The 19451-nt window shown below is 36.5% G+C and overlaps 1 protein-coding gene across 3 annotated transcripts; it reads right to left on the minus strand.

The window, feature by feature from the left end:
• Nucleotides 1–92: 92 nt before the first annotated feature.
• Nucleotides 93–19451, minus strand: LOC110634575 (protein SUPPRESSOR OF K(+) TRANSPORT GROWTH DEFECT 1). 3 transcript variants are annotated; one of them, XM_021783624.2, is made up of 8 exons: nucleotides 18381–19391; nucleotides 9093–9198; nucleotides 7716–7914; nucleotides 3040–3108; nucleotides 2858–2932; nucleotides 2648–2746; nucleotides 2357–2512; nucleotides 93–374 (listed from the first exon to the last, which is right to left on the minus strand). In XM_021783624.2, exons 1-8 carry the CDS (start codon nucleotides 18856–18858, stop codon nucleotides 249–251), a joined length of 1308 nt encoding a protein of 435 aa, XP_021639316.2. In that variant the 5' UTR covers nucleotides 18859–19391; the 3' UTR covers nucleotides 93–248. The 3 variants fall into 3 exon arrangements, 1 of the variants encoding a protein (XP_021639316.2); XR_009142945.1 differs by lacking the exon at nucleotides 93–374 and having other exon boundaries at nucleotides 2668–2746; nucleotides 2858–3108; nucleotides 18381–19083; nucleotides 19315–19451; XR_009142944.1 differs by lacking the exon at nucleotides 93–374 and having other exon boundaries at nucleotides 2668–2746; nucleotides 2858–3108.

Below are 19451 nucleotides of genomic sequence, written 5' to 3' on the forward strand. Positions count from 1 at the left end.
TGCGTGTGTTCTGTTAATTTAAAACATTAACTTTGTGCATTGGACTATGAAATTTACTCATTCATTTAGATATGCGATATTTCTTTGCGGTGGAAAACATTAACTGCTGGTGTTGTCCCATCTAATTGAAAATATGAAGATTTTACATGTGGCTGAGCAGTTATATATACATACACACACACTTAACAATATACATTGTATTATCTGTTTATGTGATTAGTGAAGGCCTTTTCTTATCCTAAAAGTAATCAGCCCTCCTCTCCAAACTCCTTTGTGAATCTTTCATGCACCTCAAGATCAGCTTTACTCACTGTTGGCTTCTGCCTTGCCAGCACTTTATCAAAATCTGCTCTTGTGATTGGCGGTGGAAGAATCTGCAAAGTCATTGATTTCTACTAGTGAGTCACCATTCAAGTCGATCGAAGGACTAAAAGCCTAGAGATTATAAACTTGCAATCAATTGTTTTCTTAAACCTAGCCCATTGTGTGGGAAAGTGATTATGAAAATACATGGAATATGTAATATGAAAATATACCTATTCCAGTATCATGAAATTATCATTGTGTCTCAGTTCAATGTTGAAAATTCAATTCTATCCTATCAAATCACCATTCTTTGTTTTTCTGCAATTAAAGCAGCAGAATTAGGAATCCTTAAACCAGGTTACAAAATGGACAAAAGTCAATGCAGCATGTTGTTGGGAATTATGTATGCTCTGTGTGCCATAATGATGCCACATTTTTTGTTTCTTGTAATTTTATAACATTTTGTTGTTTTATTATTTCATGTACTTTGTTTGTTACAAGATTTAGAAAAAGTTAATTTCCACAGGTTATGTTAGAACTAGAAAACAGTTGGAAGATATTTTTACCTTTAAATAAATGGAACACAGGTTGACTACATTCGTATGAAGTTTTTTAAATATGCTCATCTTTTCAATCTTCTCGCCTCCCCAACTCCAGTCAGTGGAAGTCTTTTACCCTTTATGCCTAAATCTGCAAAATTGTTCTCTTTGTTTATGAAATAGAGGGAAAAAAAAAATTCCCTAGGAAACTGAAATTACCCTCAGGAATAACACGGAAAAGACCAACTAACTCTTCAGATTTGCTCTTTGCATCTACAAGCTTTTCATATATTTGCTGCAAATTTTCAACACCATACCATTCAGGACAAGGGTGAAAAAAAAAAAAAAAAAGATAATATGGACAGAGGTATTTGAGAGGACAGATGAAACTGGGATTTCCGGAAGATCAGTTGGAATGAAACATTTTCATTGAATATGCTCCAATTTTTTAGGTTTCTCATATTATTCGCTTGAGCATTCAAGTAAAGAGCATTCGGTACTTCTCAAGTGCATTTGATGTCCAATCACCCTACCTATTACCCCATGTTTTATTTGGGATTTGGTCTTTCTCTTTTCTACCAATGATGACAAAGGATCTCCAACTTGTAGACACTGAATTTTGATAACACAATTTCCCAATGATGATAGCCAAAGGATTGTTTGTTGGGGGCATAATTAAATTGGTTCAAGTAACTTATATGGTTTCAGAGTGGTTGGAACGAACTCTGGGTTGACTTTAGACCGTACAAACCTTTTTTCAGTCCTATATTGCTAGGATGCATCATTTCAAAACAAGGAACGAGGTTGGCTGGAACACGGGCCTGTTTAAGGAGCACGCAACCCTGTATGCGAATTCCTCAGCCTAGACCCAGCCAGAGCCAGGGACCTGGGAAGCCCATGAATTGGACTGAGGCTGGTCCAAGTCAAACTTGGAACAGGCCCCAGTCAATGATTCAAGTGCCTGAAGTGGCCCTGAAGCTTAAATAAGGAGAGAATTCTGCTAATTGTGCTCTAGAGCCAAACAGGCTCAAAATCTCGTCAAAGTCATTGTTCCTGTCTTGGCGAGTGATCGGAGTGATCACCAACTGCTCCAATTCATCTCAGAAATTTGAAATCCATTAATTTTTGTTCTTTGTGCAAACTCTAACCAAGGTAAGCCTCTAAAAGCAAGAGTTTACTCAATTCCACATTTATCTGATGTTAATCTATGTTATGAAAGTTGTTCTTCATCTTGGGTGAGTTTTCGATGGTAATATTCCACATGTAGCCCACACAATTGCCAACAAGCATTGTATCATCTCATTTAAAAACACTGACTTGATTGTAATGGATTAAACTTTTGAAAGTGAACCAAAATTTAGGCCACAGATGCAATTCACCCCACAATGTCATCTTATAGAATTCTATACACTGTCTTTTAAGCACCAAACAATTTTTAATGCAAACCGTGCAAATGGTTCCCTAGGTGATCTCTCTTCATGTCATGCAATATCATTTTATCCGGTACATACCTTTGAAGCAAGGCCTTGTGCATCAAGTTCCTCCAATGTGATCTTGACAGCTCCTCGTTGAGTTGGTTCACAAGGGAACCACATGCCATCAGAAGTCTCCATGAAATATTTAGCATCTCTGGTTTTACGAACAGGCTCAAAGAGTACATCTTTAACCTATCAAATAGTACAGTGATAAAATGAGGAAAAAGGAAACACTTAATTACCTTTTGCATTCACTAATCCATCTGATGAAATTCACTATAATTAGTGTTCAGATATTGCAAGACCCAAAGTAAACCTGACACTCACACAGATGGAAATATCTGAACCTGAAAAGCTTTCTGTTTTCTGAGCCAAGTGCTCAAAATAACTTTCGGTCAAATTGTGCGGAGTATCTCCAAGATGCACCTGCTTATGACTCATATCAGATCCCAGAAGGATGATAAAAAGTTTATAAACTCAAAAAATATATTTTACTTGGACGTTTTAAAAAGCCTATGTGATTCCAAAGACAAATACCTTAAATATGTGTTTCCTTGCCTTCAAATCTGGGAGCGGAATGTATATTCTCTTGTCAAAACGCCTCCTGATGGCCTGTTATCCACTTTGCATTGTTTTGAACAAATTAATGACACTTACGATTATAAAGAAAGATTTTCTATTCAAAACCGTTGAAGTTTAAAGGAAGAGGTTCTTCTCACCTGATCCAGAGCATAGGGTGTATTTGTGGCTGCAAGAACAAGAACTTTATGATCATCATTCCCTATACCCTAGAATTCAAGAAAGAGAGACCCCAGCTCAAGGTTAGGACAAACATGAAAAGAGCATAAGCCCCAGTTTTAGATTAAAGATGCAAGTGTGTTACCAACTAGTACTCAAATTAAAATACCTATGAGGAGAGAGGCAGTTTTAATTGCCTACCAAAATTAAGAAATAATATCAGGAGACACAAATATAGGTTGCAAATTTAAAATGCTGCAGTGCAATATGCAATAATGCCAACAGAATACAACAGATATAGGCTCTAGCGTTAGGTCTGCAAGTTATTGTGGTGTTAAACTTGTGTCAAAGGAAATTGGTTTTGAGACACGATTAATTTGGTGGTTAACCACTAATGAAACCAAAAGTACAGCTAGCTAGTATTTTAACAAAAGGGGCTCAAGGTGCAAGTTTCCCATTCCAACTTTTGTAAGTCAATGTATACAACACCTAAGCATTAGATTGAAAATTTGTAAGAGAATGTAGGAAGACAATTTTGTGCATCTCATTTTATTACTGACATTTTTATATATATTAAGACTTGAGATGAACTCCACCTAAGTTGTTTGAGTTTACCCGGTCCCAAACCCAGATAAAAGAGGAGGATTGCGGTAGGTGACAACCAGCGTAAAAATTTCGTCACACCTTATGATATGGATTTAAATGATATGAACGTTGGGGCATCCTCTACTTACGACGCGCTACATCGGAGCCCGAGTGTAGTGAAAAATATGCAAGAGTGTAGGGTGTTCACCGAAAGCGACGCGCCATGCCGGTCCCCGGGTGTGGTGTTAAATGAGCAAGGGTTCCCACATCATGGACGGGTGTGGGTAAAGAAGTTAGTCCATAGGACAAATAGTAAAACAGATAGTGGAATAGAACACAAAATAGGTATAGAGAACAATAAAAGATATCATAAAAGGAGATCAATTAGGAAAGAACAGGATAGGAGGAGAATCAAGGTTGGTACTTGGAATATTGGATCACTTATAGGAAAATTAATGGAGTTTATGGATACTTTGGAAAGGAAAAGAGTAAATATTGCTTGCATTCAGGAGACTAAAGCCCTGTTTGGCATTGAGTTTCAGAGTCTCAAACTGCTTTTCTGAATAAAAACACCATTTTAGATGCTGTTGAGAAAAGCAGTTTGGAAAAAACTGTTTTGTTATTTTAGTATTTTTATGATTAAAACTGATTAAATTTCATTTTTAATTATTTTTTAACACTCCCTAACTAGTATATTTAAAAAAGTGATTTTCTCAACAGCAATTTCAACAGCAATGCCAAACAGGCCCTAAATGGGTAGGTGAGAAAAGCAAAGAAGTGGGTAATTCATGGTACAAACTGTAGTTTACCGGAAAAAGAGAAATAAGAATGGAGTGGGCATAATCATAAACAGGACATTGAAAGATGTAATAGCTGTGAAAAGAGTAGAAGATAGAATTATACTGGTAAAGCTAGTATTAGAAAGAAAAACAATAAATGTAATTAGTGCTTATGCCCCACAAATAGGACTAGATAGTGAGAGTAAACAAAGGCTTTGGAAAGATATGGATGATCTAATACAAACATACCGAATGAAGAGAACGCTTTCATCGGTGGAGATTTGAATAGATATGTAGGAAATGATAGGTAAGGTTATGAGAATGTTCATAGAGGTTTTTGTTTTGGCAGCTGAAATGAGGAGGAAAAAAGCATCCTGTATTTTACTATGGCATACGACCTAATGCTAGCAAATACCTACTTTATAAAAAGAGAGTCACATTTAGTGACTTTCAAAAGTGGGCAATATAGAAGCCAAATTGACTTCCTCCTAACCAATAAGACAAATACAGCTCTATGCAAAGATTGTAAGGTCATTCCGGGAGAGGCATTAACAAGTCAACATCGGTTAGTGGTCTTGGATGTCAAGTTTAGGAAAAATTCAGGTAAGGCTAGAAGAAATAGTATAACTCGAATAAAGTGGTAGGAGTTTAAAGGAGTAAAGCAAGTGAAGTTCAAAAATGAACTTCTCGAGTCCGAAGCATGGAAGCTAGATATGAAGGCCAATGGTATGTGGATACAGATGGCATCAAAGATTAGAGAAGTAACTAGAAAAGTACTTGAAAAGTCTAGAAGACATGGGCCACCCTCAAAAGAGAGATGGCGGTGGAATGAGGAAGTACAAAGAGCTGTGAAGAGAAAGAGGGAATGGTATAAGAAATTACCTAAGTGTGATAATAATGAGGCATATGAACAGTACAAGATAGCAAAGAAAGAGACAAAAAAGGCAGTTAATCAAGTAAGAGTGCAAGCCTTTGAAAAGTTATATGAGAAACTTAGAACTAAAAAAGAGGAGAAAGATATTTATAGATTAGCAAGGAGGAGAGAAAAGAAATGTCAAGATCTCAATCAAGTTAGGTACATTAAGGATAAAGAAGGAAAAGTGTTAGTGAAAGATGAGGACATTAAAGAAAGATAGAGAAAATATTTTAATGATCTCTTTAATAATAGTCAAAATGGTAATAACGTGAATATAGATTACAGAGCAATAGAAAAAAATGTGAATTATACTAGAAGGATTAGATTTTTAGAAGTAAAGGAAGCACTTAAGAGAATGAAAGTGGGTAAAGCCTGTGGACCCGATGGAATACCAATTGAAGTGTGGAAGTGTTTGGGAGATATGGGAGTGGCATGGTTAACTAAATTGTTTAATAAAATTCTAAACTCAAAGAAAATGCCTGATGAATAGAGAAAGAGTATTTTAGTACCTACTTTTTAAAATAAGGAAGACATACAAAGTTGCTCAAACTATAGGGGAATTAAATTCATGAGCCATACTATGAAGTTGTGGGAGAGAGTTGTGGAACATCGACTGCGTCATGATACTTCTATCTCTCCCAATCAATTTGGCTTCATGCCCGGTCGTTCAACTATGGAAGCGATCTTTCTCATTAGAAGCTTGATGGAGAAATAAAGAGATGGGAAGAAAGATTTACACATGGTTTTTATCGATTTGGAAAAGGCTTATGATAGTGTTCCAAGATATGTCTTATGGAGAGTATTAGAACAAAAGAGGGTATCTATAAGGTACATACAAGTGTTGAAAGATATGTATAAAGGAGCAACTACTATTGTGCGCACAGTGGGAGGAGACACAAGATTTTCCTATCTCAGTTGGATTACACCAAGGTTCAGCTGTAAGCCCTTACCTTTTTACATTAGTTTTAGATGAATTGACGAAACATATACAAGAGAGTATTCCTTGGTGCATGATGTTTGCGGATAATATAGTTCTGATAGATGAGATGCGAGAAGGAGTCAATAGAAAGCTTGAGCTTTGGAGAAGTACTCTAGAGTCAAAGGGATTTAAGTTAAGTAGAACAAAGATAGAATACATGCATTGCAAGTTCAATGAAGGCTAAACTGGTGATAGGGAAGAAGATAGTTTGAATGGAGTGGTACTATTTCAAAGTAATCACTTTAAATATCTTGGCTCAGCCCTTCAAGTAGATGGGGGATGTGAGGAGGATGTTAGTCATAGGATTAAAACCGGATGGTTGAAGTGGAGACGTGCCACGAGAGTTTTATGTGATCACAAGATTCCCAATAAATTGAAAGGAAAATTTTACTGTATAGCCATATGACCGGCCATGTTATATGGTAGTGAGTGTTGGGCACTGAAGAATTCGTATGTGTCTAAGCTAAAAGTTGCGGAGATGAGAATGTTAAGGTGGATGAGTGGCCATACTAGACTAAATAAAGTCCGTAATGAGTGTATTAGAGAAAAGATAGGAGTGGTGTCAATTGAGGATAAGTTGAGAGAAGGGAGATTGAAGTGGTTTGGTCATGTGAAGCGTAGACATACGGAGGCTCCAGTTAGACAAGTAGAACACATTAGGTTAGAGGACAGAAAGAAAAGAAGAGGTCGGCCTAAACTGACTTGGAGAAAAGTAGTACAAAATGACCTAAAAGCATTACACATTTTCAAGGATTTAATCCAAAATCGTTTAGAGTGGAGAGAGAATCCATATAGCCAATCCTAAATTTTTTGGATAAAGGCTTAGTTGAGTTGAGTTTAGTTTAGTTTGAGTTTAAGACTTGAGATGCTTAAAGGAACAAAGATAATTCTCTTAATCTTCCTCCTACCATCCTAAACTTCCCTTTCTTTCTTCTCCTCCTTATCTCTTATTTTCTGTCTTAAAAATTATCCATTACCTATCTGAAAGAACTGCAGCTGCAGCAAAAGTTGCCTCTACCAGGTAAGGACACCTGCATTTTGTTTCCCACACTACCCCTTGCTATTTGAAAATTTTAGTTTCTGTGATTAGCTCAAACAAGATCCCCTTGCTTTTACATATCTAATCATGTAAGTTTTACCTTTTTAACTGTCATATATGACAATGCCAAAATGCAGGTCTTACTTTGCATCAAGGAATAGTCTCAATGACCACAATCACCTTTCCTGTTATTCTGAACATATATATCTCCAATCACAGGATAGATTGTCAAATGTCATTATTGCATCAAAGCAATTATTTTCTTTTTTCCTGGAGCACACTCACAAACAATTGGCCACTACACATTTATTTAGAGAAATAATTGCTTTCATTTTCCACATTCAGCAAAAAGAAAGTACCTGCATTTGCACTAAAAGTTCTGTTTTGATGCGCCGAGATGCTTCACTCTCATTGCCTTCACCCCGTTTACCACATAATGAATCAATTTCATCAATGAAAATGATGGAAGGAGCATTATCACGAGCCATTTGGAAAAGATTTGAAACTAGCTTCTCACTTTCACCCATCCATTTGGAAACAAGGTCTGAGGAAGAAACACTGCATATTGACAGAAGCTAGAACTTTTCAATGTACTTGCCAAATACATCTGAGATGAAGATGCTAAAAAGAAAAGAAAACAAAACTCACAGACATCTTTTACTGAAAAAGGATATACTGATTTACAATCCACAATTACAACCAAACGAGTCATATAATAGTAATTGCATATGTAAGTTTATTATAACATTAAGATTCAGAAACAGAGCTGAATACATGTACCATTAATTCTCCTCTTGAGAGGCATTTCTGCTGCAAGTTTGTGAAGGCATCCGACCAGTTCATTAAAGCAGATCTAACTCCAGACACCTCAGGCAAAACAAATTTCATCCAATAAAGAAAGAATGGGTTCTATGGAGTGAAAGATCCTAGAAAAGATGTAGGCATATTTTATATGGAAATGCCATCCAAATTCTGTTCAAGTTAAATCCAAAATAAGAGGAGCACTCAAACAAAGGTTCTGCCTAAAAACCATTCAGAAATTATTTTCCCCTCTTTTCTTGTTAACCCTTAATGCATAAAGCCACTAACAAGGGGAACAATTAAATTAAAACCTGCTCTGCCTGAATTTATATATATAGCTGTCTTGATTTTCAGCCCCAAAACTTAGAACCCTAGAAATAAGATTCAACTCATTTTGTTGGGCTTACTGTTGAAGTATTTTAAGCTAGCATCCCATTGTGTTTCTGTCAGCCAGGACTTGAGACTGCAGGGTTATTTCCTTCTGTATCCTAATTATCCAAAAAAGAAGAACAAGAACAAACAAAATAAACAAAGAAAATATCCTTGTGGAGGTTGCTAATATTATGTTTCCAAAAAGATATCAATAGTCTAGCTATTATATTTGTTATTATTTCTCTTTCATTTTTGGTCCTTTACATTCATCATATCCTTAATCTGCAGAAAATGCTCCACAACCCCACATTTTTTCATAAATGATATTTTGAGATTTAATTAGCAAAAAGGTCCTAAAAGTTTGAAACATGTCTTACAAGCACAAAATGACCAAAAAATGAAGGTGAAGGACAAATGAGCCAGATAATTAATAAAATACATAGAAATTCAAATGCTTGCTAGATAAGAGCAAATAGCATTTTGAAAGTTTAAAGACAAACTACTCATATAGTAGTAATGAAGTCAATGTGATGCATTTTGTTGTGGATGGTTGAATATATTACCTGAAGAAAGTTGAGTCTGCCTCTGTTGCAACAGCCTTTGCTAAGTATGACTTCCCTGTTCCAGGTGGACCATATAATAAAAAGGCCCTCCATGGTTTTCTCTTCCCTGAATGAGCACCAGACCAATAAATTAATCAAGACTTCCAAAAATTCACAAGGAAAATGCAGTAAAAATTTAAAAATTAAGAAGGGACATGTCTCAATATTTAGATTTACTGCTGAAATTTGGAGCATTTAATCATTAGTAAGCATTACCTTTAACCCTGTTAACTCCACCTAAGTAGTTTGCGCTTAGCCGGTCCTAAGCCAGGATAAAGGAGGAGGGTTGCGGTAGGTAACAACTAGCGTAAAAATTTCGTTACACCTTATGATATGGATTCAAAAATTATAAACGTTAAGACGTCCTCTACTTACGACGCGTTACATCGAAGCCCGGGTGTAGTGAAAAATATGCAAGGGTGTAGGGCGTTCACCGAAAGCGACGTGCCATGCCGACGCCCGGGTGTAGTGCTAAATAAGCAAGGGTTCCCACATCTTGGATATGTGTGGGTAAAAAAGTTAGTCTATAGGACAGATAGTAGAACAGATAGTTAAATAGAACACAAAATAGGTATAGAGAACAATAGAAGACATCATAGAAGGAGATCAATTAGGAAAGAACAGGATAGGAGGAGAATCAGGGTTGGTACTTGGAATATTAGATCACTTACAGAAAAATTAATGGAGCTTGTGGATACCTTGGAAAGGAGAAGAGTGAATATCGCTTGCATTCAGGAGATTAAATGGGTAGGAGAGAAAAGCAAGGAAGTGGGTAATTCAGGGTACAAACTGTGGTTTATCGGAAAGGAGAGAAATAAGAACAAAGTGGGCATAATCATAGACAGGATATTGAAAGATGCTGTAATAGTTGTGAAAATAGTAGGAGATAAAATTATACTGGTAAAGCTAGTATTAGAAGGAGAAACAATAAATGTAGTTAGTGCTTATGCCCCACAAATATGACTAGTTTGGATGGACATGTAGAAAGTGATAGGCAAGGTTATAAGAATGTTCATGGGGACTTTGGTTTTGGCAGCCGAAATGAGGAGGGAAAAAGCATCCTGAATTTTGCTATGGCATACGACTTAATACTAGCAAATACCTACTTTATAAAAAGAGAGTCACATTTAGTGACTTTCAAAAGTGGGCAACATAGAAGCCAAATTAACTTCCTCTTAACCAGGAAGACAAATAGAGCTCTATGCAAGGTCATTCCGGGAGAGGCTTTAACAAGTCAACATCGGTTTGTGGTCTTGGATGTCAAGTTAAGGAAACAATTCAACTAAAGTTAGAAGAAATAGTGTAGCTCGAATAAAGTGATGGGAGTTTAAAGGAGTAAAGCAAGTGAAGTTCAAAAATGTACTTCTCCAGTCTGAAGCATGGAACATAGATATGGAGGCCAATGGTATATGGATACAGATGACATCAAAGATTAGAGAAGTAGCTAGAAAAGTATTTTGAGAGTCTAGAAGAAATGGACCACCCTCAAAAGAGAGATGGTGGTGGAATGAGGAAGTACAAAGAGCAGTGGAAAGAAAGAGGGAATGGTATAAGAAATTACCTAAGTGTGATAATAATGAGGCATATGAACAGTACAAGATAGCAAAGAAAGAGGCAAAAAATACAGTTAATCAAGTAAGAGCGCAAGCCTTTGAAAAGTTATATGAGAAACTTGGAACTAAAAAAGGGAGAAAGATATTTATAGATTAGCAAGGAGGAGAGAAAAGAAATGTCAAGATCTCAATCAAGTTAGGTGCATTAAGGATAAAGAAGGAAAAGTGTTAGTGAAAGATGAGGACATTAAAAAAAGATGGAGAAATTATTTTAATGATCTCTTTAATAATAGTCAAAATGTTAATAACGTGAATATAGATTACAGAGCAATAGAAAAAAATGTGAATTATACTAAAAGGATTAGATTTTTATAAGTAAAGGAAGCACTTAAGAGAATGAAAGTGAGTAAAGCCTGTGGACCCGATGGAATACCAATTGAAGTGTGGAAGTTTTTGGGAGATATGGGAGTGGTATGGTTAATTAAATTGTTTAATAAAATTCTAAACTCAAAGAAAATGCCTGATGAATAGAGGATGAGTATTTTAGTACCTACTTTTTAAAATAAGGAAAATATACAAAGTTGCTCAAATTATAGAGGAATTAAATTCATGAGCCATACTATGAAGTTGTGGGAGAGAGTTGTGGAACATCGACTATGTCATGATACTTCTATATCTCCCAATCAATTTGGCTTCATGCCCGGTCGTTCAACTATGGAAGCAATCTTTCTCATTAGAAACTTGATGAAGAAATAAAGAGATGGGAAGAAAGATTTACACATGGTTTTTATGGATTTGGAAAAAGCTTATGATAGTGTTCCAAGATATGTCTTATTGAGAGTGTTAGAACAAAAGAAGGTATTTTAGTACCTACTTTTTAAAATAAGGGAGACATACAAAGTTGCTCAAACTATAGGAGAATTAAATTCATAAGCCATACTATGAAGTTGTAAGAGAGAGTTGTGGAACATCGACTACATCATGATACTTCTATCTCTCCAAATCAATTTGGCTTCATGCCCAATCGTTCAACTATGGAAGCGATCTTTCTCATTAGAAGCTTGATAGAGAAATAAAGAGATGGGAAGAAAGATTTACACATGGTTTTTATCGATTTGGAAAAGGCTTATGATAGTGTTCCAAAATATGTCTCATGGAGAGTGTTAGAACAAAAGACGGTATCTATTAAGTACATACAAGTGTTGAAAGATATGTATGAAGAAGCAACTACTATTGTGCGTACAGTTGGAGGGGACACAAGAGATATTTACACCAAGGTTCAGTTGGATTACACCAAGATTCAGCTATAAGCCCTTACCTTTTTACATTAGTTTTAGAAGAATTGACAAAATATATACAAGAGAATATCCCTTGGTGCATGATGTTTGCGGATGATATAATTTTGATAGATGAGACGCGATAAGGAGTCAATAAAAAGCTAGAGCTTTGGGGAAGTACTTAGAGTCAAATGGATTTAAGTTAAGTAGAACGAAGACAGAATACATGCATTGCAAGTTCAGTGAAGGCCAAACTGGTGATAGGGAATGAGTTAATTTAGATGGAGTGGTACTGTCCCAAAGTAATCACTTTAAATATCTTGACTCAGTCCTTCAAGTAGATGGAGGATGTGAGGAGGATGTTAGTCATAGGATTAAAGCCGGATGGTTGAAGTCGAGACGTGCCATGGGAGTTTTATGTGATCGCAAGATTCCCAATAAGTTGAAAGGAAAATTTTACCGTACAGCCATATGACTAGCCATGTTATATGGTAGTGAGTGTTGAGCACTGAAGGAGTCGTATGTGTTTAAGCTAAGAGTTGCGGAGATAAGAATGTTAAGGTGTGTAGAAAAAGATGATTCTCATTGATATCAATTAATCTGTACATGGGTGTATATATATACAATTGATTCCTATAATTGTGTTCTACTAATTAGGAAGAAATCCTAAATAAGAAATCTTAAATAGGAATACAGAATACAAAATATACAGAGAAATAATATAGTGATCGACTTTCCATAACATAGTGATTGACTTTCCATAACACTCCCCCTCAAGTTGGAGCATAGATGTTAATCATGCCCAACTTGTTACAAATGTAGTCAATCCTAGCTCCATTCAGAGCTTTTGTGAAAATATCTCCTAACTGCTCTCCAGTTTTGATGTGTCCTGTTGAGATGATCTGTTGTTGAATCTTTTCACGAATAAAGTGACAATCAATCTCAATATGTTTGGTCCGCTCATGAAACACCGGATTAGAAGCAATATGAAGAGCAGCTTGATTATCACACCACAATTTCACAGGCAGGGAGGTCTTAAAACCTGTCTCATCTAGTAATTGAAGTATCCACATTACCTCACATACTGATTGTGCCATGGCTCTGTATTCGGGTTCAGCACTAGAACGAGAAACTACACTCTGCTTCTTGCTTCTCCAAGACACCAAATTTCCTCTAATAAAAACGCAATATCCAGTAGTTGACCTCCTGTCAACCTTAGATCCAGCCCAATAGGCATCTGAAAAACATTCAACATTCAAATGCCCATGATTACCATATAGCAAACCTCTTCCTGGAGCGCCCTTCAGATAACACAAGATTTGTTCCAAAGCTTCCCAATGAGCAACAATTGGGGAAGACATAAACTGACTTACCACACTAACGGCATAAGCAATGTCTAAGGTAGTTCAATTTTCCTACCAATCTCCTGTATCTCTCTGGATCTTCAAACAACTCACTATCCCTTGCTAACAATTGTAAAGTTGGAGTCATTGGTGCGCTACAAGACTTAGCACCTAATTTTCCAATCTCTGTCAATAGATCGAGGACATATTTTCTTTGAGACAAGAAAATATCCTTCTTACTTCTCATAACTTCGATACCCAAGAAATACTTTAACAATCCCAAGTCTTTGGTCTGAAACTGAGTTTGGAGGAAAGTTTTAAGAGATGAAATACCTGCAGAGTCACTCCCAGTGATGACAATGTCATCCACATAGACTACCAAGAGAATTAGACCAGCCTCAGATTGCCTATAAAATACTGAGTGATCACACTTACTCTTTTGCATACCAAATTCCTGTACTGCTTCACTGAATCTCCCAAATCATGCCCTAGGACTTTGTTTCAAGCCATAAAGAGACTTCCGAAGCCTACAAACTTTACCCAACTCCCCCTGAGCAACAAACCCAGGTGGTTGCTCCATATACACCTCCTCCTGAAGATCACCATGAAGGAAAGCATTCTTGATATCCAATTGATGCAAGGGCCAATCATATGTAGCTGCTAAAGAGATAAACAAGCGAATAGAAGTAAGTTTAGCTACAGGAGAAAAAGTATCAGAGTAATCAACCCCATATGTCTGAGCATATCCTTTTGCTACAAGGCGTGCTTTTAACCTAGCCACGTAACCATCGGATTTACCTTTTATACCCATTTGCAACCAATAGCTTTCTTACCGGTGGGCAAAGGCAATAGTTCCCATGTACCATTAGCATCTAAAGCCTCCATTTCCTCTTTCATAGCATCACACGATGAGACAAAGGCCTCATCAACAGTATTAGGGATAGGAACAGAGTCTAAAGAAGTAACAAAACACCGAGAAATTGATTATAAGAAATAAAAGAAGAGATAGGGTAAGTACATGACCGTTTACCTTTACGAAGAGCAATGGGTAAGTCTAGATCAGAATCATGATTAGTATGAGGTATAGGATCTCCCAACGAAGTAGCTGGTGGAGGATCTGAGTCAGGAATCTCCAATCTCCTGGAATAAACATGAACAACGGGAGGTCGAGTAGATCTAGAGACAGGAGGAACAGGCTGTGGGAGAGGACTAGACATTGGTTGGACAGTATATATTAAGAGATCATCCTCCTCCCCCTGATTCTCATACACAGATGATGGAGGAAAAAATGGAGTAGACTCAAAAAATGTGACATCTGCAGAAATAAGATAACCATTAAGAGTAGGAGAGAAACAACGGTACCCTTTTTGAAGCCGGGAGTACCCAAGGAAGACACATTTGAGAGATTTTGGATCCAATTTAGTAACCTGTGGACGAACATCACGCACAAAGGTACAACAAAAAATACGGGGTTCAATAGGAAACAAAGATTTTGTAGGAAACAAAGTAGTATAAGGAATATCCCCATTAAGCGATTGATCAAAAACATGCATCCGCCCAAAAGTGTTTAGGTACTTTCATCTGAAAAAGAAGAGCACGAGTTACCTCAAGAAGATGACGATTTTTTCTTTCGGCCACGCCATTTTGGGATGGGGTATCCACACAGGAAGACTGATGAAGAATGCCATTTTGTGTCATATAAGGCTGAAATTGTAAGTATTCTTTGGCATTGTCGCTTAATATGCGCACAGAAATATTAAATTGAGTTTTGATTTCATTACAAAAGGCACAAAATATAGAAAACAACTCAGAACGATTCTTCATTAAATATAACCAGGTAACACGAGAGTAATCATCGACAAAAGTAACAAAATAACGAAATCCAGTTTTAGATGTACAAGGACCCCAAACATCGAATGAACTAACTCAAAAGGAGATGAAGCCCGTTTATTGACTCTAGACACGAAGGCAAACGATGATGTTTTGCAACCGACACGACTCACATTCTAGTGATAAAGATCAAATTGAGGACATTCTTCATGGTAGACAAAGAAGGATGACCCAATCTACAATGAGCTTCAAGAGGTGTTAAGGTATTGGAGCAAACAAGCGATACATGATTTTCATGTAGAGACCACTGACTCGCGTCCTCTACCAATAATCAAGATCCTCAAACAAACAAAAAAGAAACAGAACAAATTTAAGGTACGAGTAAGTTTACTAAAGTAGATTAAAAGAGAATTTTGGTAGACACAAAATGTAAGACAAAGAAATTAACGGTCGGGTTACCCATGACACGAGTAGAACCATCACTAAAGTAATGAGAGGAAGTGAGATTAGATAGAAGACTAGAATTACTTGTCATGTGATAATCAATAACCCATTTGGATGAAGAAGACACAAGGCATGTAGTGGATTTACGACTCGTGATCGCGGAACTAGTAGGCTTTAGAGATGAAAATTGTGCAAAATCCTCTGCAGATACCAAAATAGTTTTCTCGGAGGAAGATATCAGAGAATTCTCTTGTCATGTTTGTCATCCGTGATCGCTGATTTTTCCTCTGGTTGCGGACAATTATATTTTGTATGGCCGTGCTCATGGCAATAATAACAAATGACTCCTCTTGAGTCCCGATTAGAACTAGCCTCTCCATTACGCTGATTACATTTGCGTAATTCCTCCTCTACTTCCTCTTCTATTATCCTGTTGTCCATTTGGATTACGACTAATAAGAGCACTCGTGAAGATTGAGTACTCTAGGACCCGTGTGAACGTTTCATGCAAAGAGGAAATCTAGAGAATAGATTTAGCGCCTCATACTCAAGGAAGACAGAAAACTCATAAAACTTTCACATCAGGACTAAAAGGCAACAATACATTAAGTTCCTCATATACCCATTTAAAATCCATAAAATAAGCCGTGAGAGACTTATCCTCTTTCTCAGCACGGTAGAATACCTTACAAACATCATAAATACGAGAGATATTCCCTTTACCAGAATACAGAAAATTTAAATAATCCATCAATTCCTTAACAAATTCACAGTGATTAATTAAAATAATTACCTCACTATGAATCGAGTTCCGAAACTACAAAAACAACCGAGCATCCTCCCTTAGCCAAGTTTGTCGTGTATCATCAGTGGGTGGATCTTTAGTAAGGTGATCATCCTTATCAATGCTACGCAAATAGACCCTAACAGTTTTACTCCACTCCAGGTAATTCGAACCATTAAGTTTGTGTTCCGTGATCTTAGTCATCACCGGAATCACATCAGAAATAACATTCTTATTGTCTGCCATTTGTTGAGACAAAGAAAACTAACCGAAATGCTAATCCAAAGTGCTTATAGCAGCAAAATAACCCAAAATCACAAATCAAGCAAATACCGAAATAGGATCTGAGAGCCAAACCTCAGAAGTCCTTTAATGGTTATACTGGATCGCAAAGTGGTGGAATGAAGGGTTGAGATGACGCCGCGATGTTGATCGGGGTTGAAACGCCAAGGTCTCTCGTAGTGAGAACAAATAGTCACCCTAGATTGATGATCTGCTCTGATACCATGTAGAAAAAGATGATTCTCATTGATATCAATTAATCTGTACATGGGTGTATATATATACAATTGATTCCTATAATTGTGTTCTACTAATTAGGAAGAAATCCTAAATAAGAAATCTTAAATAGGAATACAGAATACAAAATATACAGAGAAATAATATAGTGATCGACTTTCCATAACATAGTGATTGACTTTCCATGACAAGGTGGATGAATGGCCATACTAAACTAGATAAAGTCCGTAATGAGAGTATTAGAGAAAAGATAAGAGTGGTGCCAATTGAGGATAAGTTGAGAGAAGGGAGATTGAGGTGGTTTGGTCATGTGAAGCGTAGACATACAGAGGCTCCAGTTAGACAAGTAGAACACATTAGGTTAGAGGATAGAAAGAAAAGAAGGGGTAGGCCTAAACTGACTTGGAGGAGAGTAGTACAACATGACATAGAAGTATTACACATTTCTGAAGATTTAACCCAAAATCGTTTAGAGTGGAGAAAGAAAATCTATATAGCCAATCCCAAATTTTTGGAATAAAGGCTTAGTTGAGTTGAGTTGAGTTGTACCTTTAACCCTATTATGTGCTAAAGAGTTAAAATTCTTTGTTCTTATCAAATGAGCAATCATGTTACATAACTGCCATCTAATTCAAGCACATATACAAATCCTTTTTGTTCTGTCCTTATATCCTGCAAAGTAGACAGATTGTATATTCATTGTCTAGAAGGTAGGATGGTTATCATTAACAAAGTATTCATACACCACGCACTGATTCCATTTTAAGAAAACAAAAACAAGAAAATAGAGAGATGTAGATTTCACCAGACCCATTACTAAAACAGAATAAAATTTGGTATCCTACTAAAACTGATAACAAATTCACTTGAAGCAACTGAATCCACATGTTTATGTCATCAAAAGAAGTAGCTAATGAGCAAGCCCCTTCCATCATTAAAAAAGTATGCATATACTCTGACAGTCCAACTCAGTTAATCAATTTTTTATTCACAATATAGTCAATATACCAGTAGTGGCAGATTAAATTTAGGACCCTTTTTGACAAACAAATGAATTAGAATGCCCATTACAACATGTCTGTGCCTGACATCATTATATGTATGTTTTTATATTCACATATAAATGTATTTGTTAAATTCCATGAAAAATATGGGAAGATGACTGCAGAAAACTGAAAACTATCGTTGGAATTCAGAAGGAGAAACAATTTAAATGGATAGTTCACATTTCATACTAGAGAAAAAAATTAAAGCAAACAAGTTGAGTAATTATAATTCAAAGACGAAAAAATACAACTTTACAACATAACGATAAATGATTTGTTTACAACAGAACAATAAATTATTCTCAACTAGTAAATGTTTTGCCAACTACTGAATCCATGTTGATTTATTCATATCATCTGCTAAAATTTTACACTCGCACAGCAATGTACATTTGAACAAGAAATTGAAAAGCAAAAGCACCTGGTTTCAAACATTATGATAAAGAAAGTAACCTGTAAAAAATTGTGGGAATTTCACAGGCAAGATCACAGCCTCTTGCAATGCCTGTTTGGCACTCTCAAGCCCTGCCACATCATTCCACCTCACATTTGGTTTCTCCCTAATGATAACAGAATCAAGTCCTATCCTAAGCTTTGCTTGCTCTGGATCCTCCTTGTCTTTTCCTTCTCCATCTTTCAGATTTGGCTTTCTCTTTGGCTCTGCAGCCCCTACAGCAGAACCATTTGAGGTGGGTGTACTCCCCACATTATCAAGAATGGCCCGAATTTCCTCTGCTCTCTTCAAGTATCCCATACATTTTTGCCTAATTGTTTTTCCAACTTGTTGATTCTTCTCATACTTTAAATGAGTATGGAAGTACTCTAATGCATTCATGTAAAGCTGAAAAGCTTTAGCATAGTTTCCGGCATCATCCTCCTTAACAGCCTGCCTAGCATACTCAGTTCCATGTTCCAGAAAATTGCAATACATTTTGCACTCACAACTAATCCCTCTTCAACTCTGAGTTCTTCTAATCCACTTTAAACAGACGTGGACCTCAATAACTCCAACAGTCCAGGAGAATATCAAAACCCAATAGTCATATAAGCACTTTACATGATCCCTTCAAGAGTGCAATAATTTAGATGTATGCAAAACCATCAAAACTCCTCCAACTTAATCAAGCTAAGCTTTCAATACTAACACAATCAAGAGCTGAAAAACACCAAAATTTAGACAAAACTTAGAAGCCCAATACTTATACTCATAATCCAAAGCTTGAAAGAAGTTGATGCTTCAAAATACAATTAAACCTGTTCTCTATTTATCCACAAGAGAGAATCCAAAACCCAGAAATTGTAACTTTTCCATTTTCTAAGTTATCAGCAACCAAAACTATCACCAATCAATATTCTACTGTAAAAAAAGGAGCAGAAAAGAAAATACCCAATAAAACGCTGGAAGTTTGAGCCTCGATCAAAATGCTGTTAAGTGCTAACGTGTTCGAATACGGGATTTGGGATTTCCACAACATAAAGCGAAGCAGACAATTAATGCTAGTACAGTCTCTTTCAATCATGGAA

The sequence above is a fragment of the Hevea brasiliensis genome, chromosome 14, assembly GCF_030052815.1.
Source record: "Hevea brasiliensis isolate MT/VB/25A 57/8 chromosome 14, ASM3005281v1, whole genome shotgun sequence".
NCBI lineage: Eukaryota > Viridiplantae > Streptophyta > Magnoliopsida > Malpighiales > Euphorbiaceae > Hevea > Hevea brasiliensis.